The following is a 1,566-nucleotide window of genomic DNA, read 5'->3' as shown; positions in this document are numbered from 1 at the left end:
GGAGCGGGTCAGCCCCGCTCCCCGTTCCCCGAGCGCACAGACCGGGCCGGGTGGCGGGGGAAAGGCACCCAGCCGCGATGCGCTCTCCGGCTCTTCAGTCTCCTCCTAAAGTCGGATTTAGTGATTTTTCTCAGCTCTCGTAGCTCCGTTTCCAAAAAGATCCGTTTGCATTAAAAATCTGCTCGCCCGTCCCGCTGGGCTCGGGCAGGTGTTCCTCGCTGGATAAAACCGCATAAGACGATGAACGTGGTAAAGTTTTACCTTCGTATCCAGTTCAAGGTGACATTTCTAGGGCGTGTATTTTCACGGAGAGCTCACCGGGGAAATGCCGCCATCCTCGGTGGGTTTCTGCTGAGATGACCCCTGAGAGCTGGGCATCTCCGGCCAGGATGCGTCCCGGAAAACCGGCTCCGCACCGCATCCCGGTCCTGGCACCGTGTCCCGGTCTTGGGTGACCGACCCCACACCGACAGAGCGAGCTGCCCCTATCCCGGAGCGAGTGTGGGGCATGAGGGTCCCACCCCTGCCGCGGCCCCCTCTTCCCAGGCACCGCAGACTAAAGGTGCCGGCCACATCAGCGGTGGCATTTGTGTGACAGACCCCACCGGGGGAACGGAGCTGGCAGCGCAGAACAGGGTAAAAAGCTTCACCGGTCCCACTGTGCCCCAGTCCCACGACTTGCTCTTCCCGGCTCTGCTATTTGTTGTTTTTATTGCAGCAATAGCTTTTTTTAGGGGCCATTGCGCAAATACTGTGTGAAGGGAAAGGCTTTACTCTTTCCAAAGAGGTTGTCTGCTGCCCAGACATAACTGTGGTTTGTTTTAATCCTATGGGATGTGTAGGTTTGATCCAACTCTTTCATAAATCCTGGCACGCAGGTGATACAATCTCTCCTCCGTGAAACAGCTCACGGGGAAAAAACTGCTTTGCCCAAAGCTACAGGGAGTCATCCTGAAATCCTAACGCTTAATTATCTCCAGTACGGTTTGATGGAAGCTCACGTTCAATACACATTGATTACTTGAATGTGTTCAGATAAATTCTCCCAAATGTTCTGGACGTGCAGACCTTTCACACGACAAGTTGTCAAACCCGACTGCTGCCGCGGCCACCGCATGACCTGCGGCTCCGTGATCTGAACACCCTCCTCCCGGGGCCCCAGAACTGGTAGATCTTGTCCGCTTGCATCATTTCTGTTTGCAGACCGAAAGAGGAAATGAACTTTCCTGGAGTGTTTTATATCCACCAGTCCATGACTACATTGAGGCGGTTGAACCTCCGAGGAGCGGCTTGTGAGGAATTTTAGGCGGATTCCTGAGCAAAGCTCGGCTGAGCGCAGCGTGGTTAAGCCCAGTGTATCCCCTCTCCTCCCACCTTCCAGACAAATCTATGCCGCCGACACTGCCTGTCTCCCCCAGAGTGCTGCGAGGGTGGTGGGACCAAAGCGTTTATTGGCAGCGGCCAGCAAAAAGCCGTGTTAGAGCAGGAAAACCTAAAACTGGGGCAAATCAGCTTGGGGGTGAAGGAGCCCCCCAGTTAAATGCTGCAGGAAGGGTCGGTCCTCTT

General features: G+C 55.2%; 1 protein-coding gene across 1 annotated transcript in view; it reads left to right on the top strand.

Annotated features, from left to right (window-relative positions):
* The first annotated feature begins 240 nt into the window (after window positions 1-240).
* Window positions 241-1,566, top strand: part of BAG4 (BCL2-associated athanogene 4) — a 3,814-nt gene continuing 2,488 nt past the window's right edge. Inside the window, exons 1-2 of the mRNA XM_009881515.1 lie at window positions 241-279; window positions 547-636. Coding sequence (XP_009879817.1) covers window positions 241-279; window positions 547-636 — 129 coding nt within the window. The remainder of the gene's footprint in view (window positions 280-546; window positions 637-1,566) is intronic.

This window comes from Charadrius vociferus, unplaced genomic scaffold (genome assembly GCF_000708025.1).
Source record: "Charadrius vociferus isolate BGI_N301 unplaced genomic scaffold, ASM70802v2 scaffold2823, whole genome shotgun sequence".
NCBI lineage: Eukaryota > Metazoa > Chordata > Aves > Charadriiformes > Charadriidae > Charadrius > Charadrius vociferus.
The sequence above is the reverse complement of the archived record's forward strand: the minus strand, read 5'-3'. Positions and strand labels throughout refer to the sequence as shown.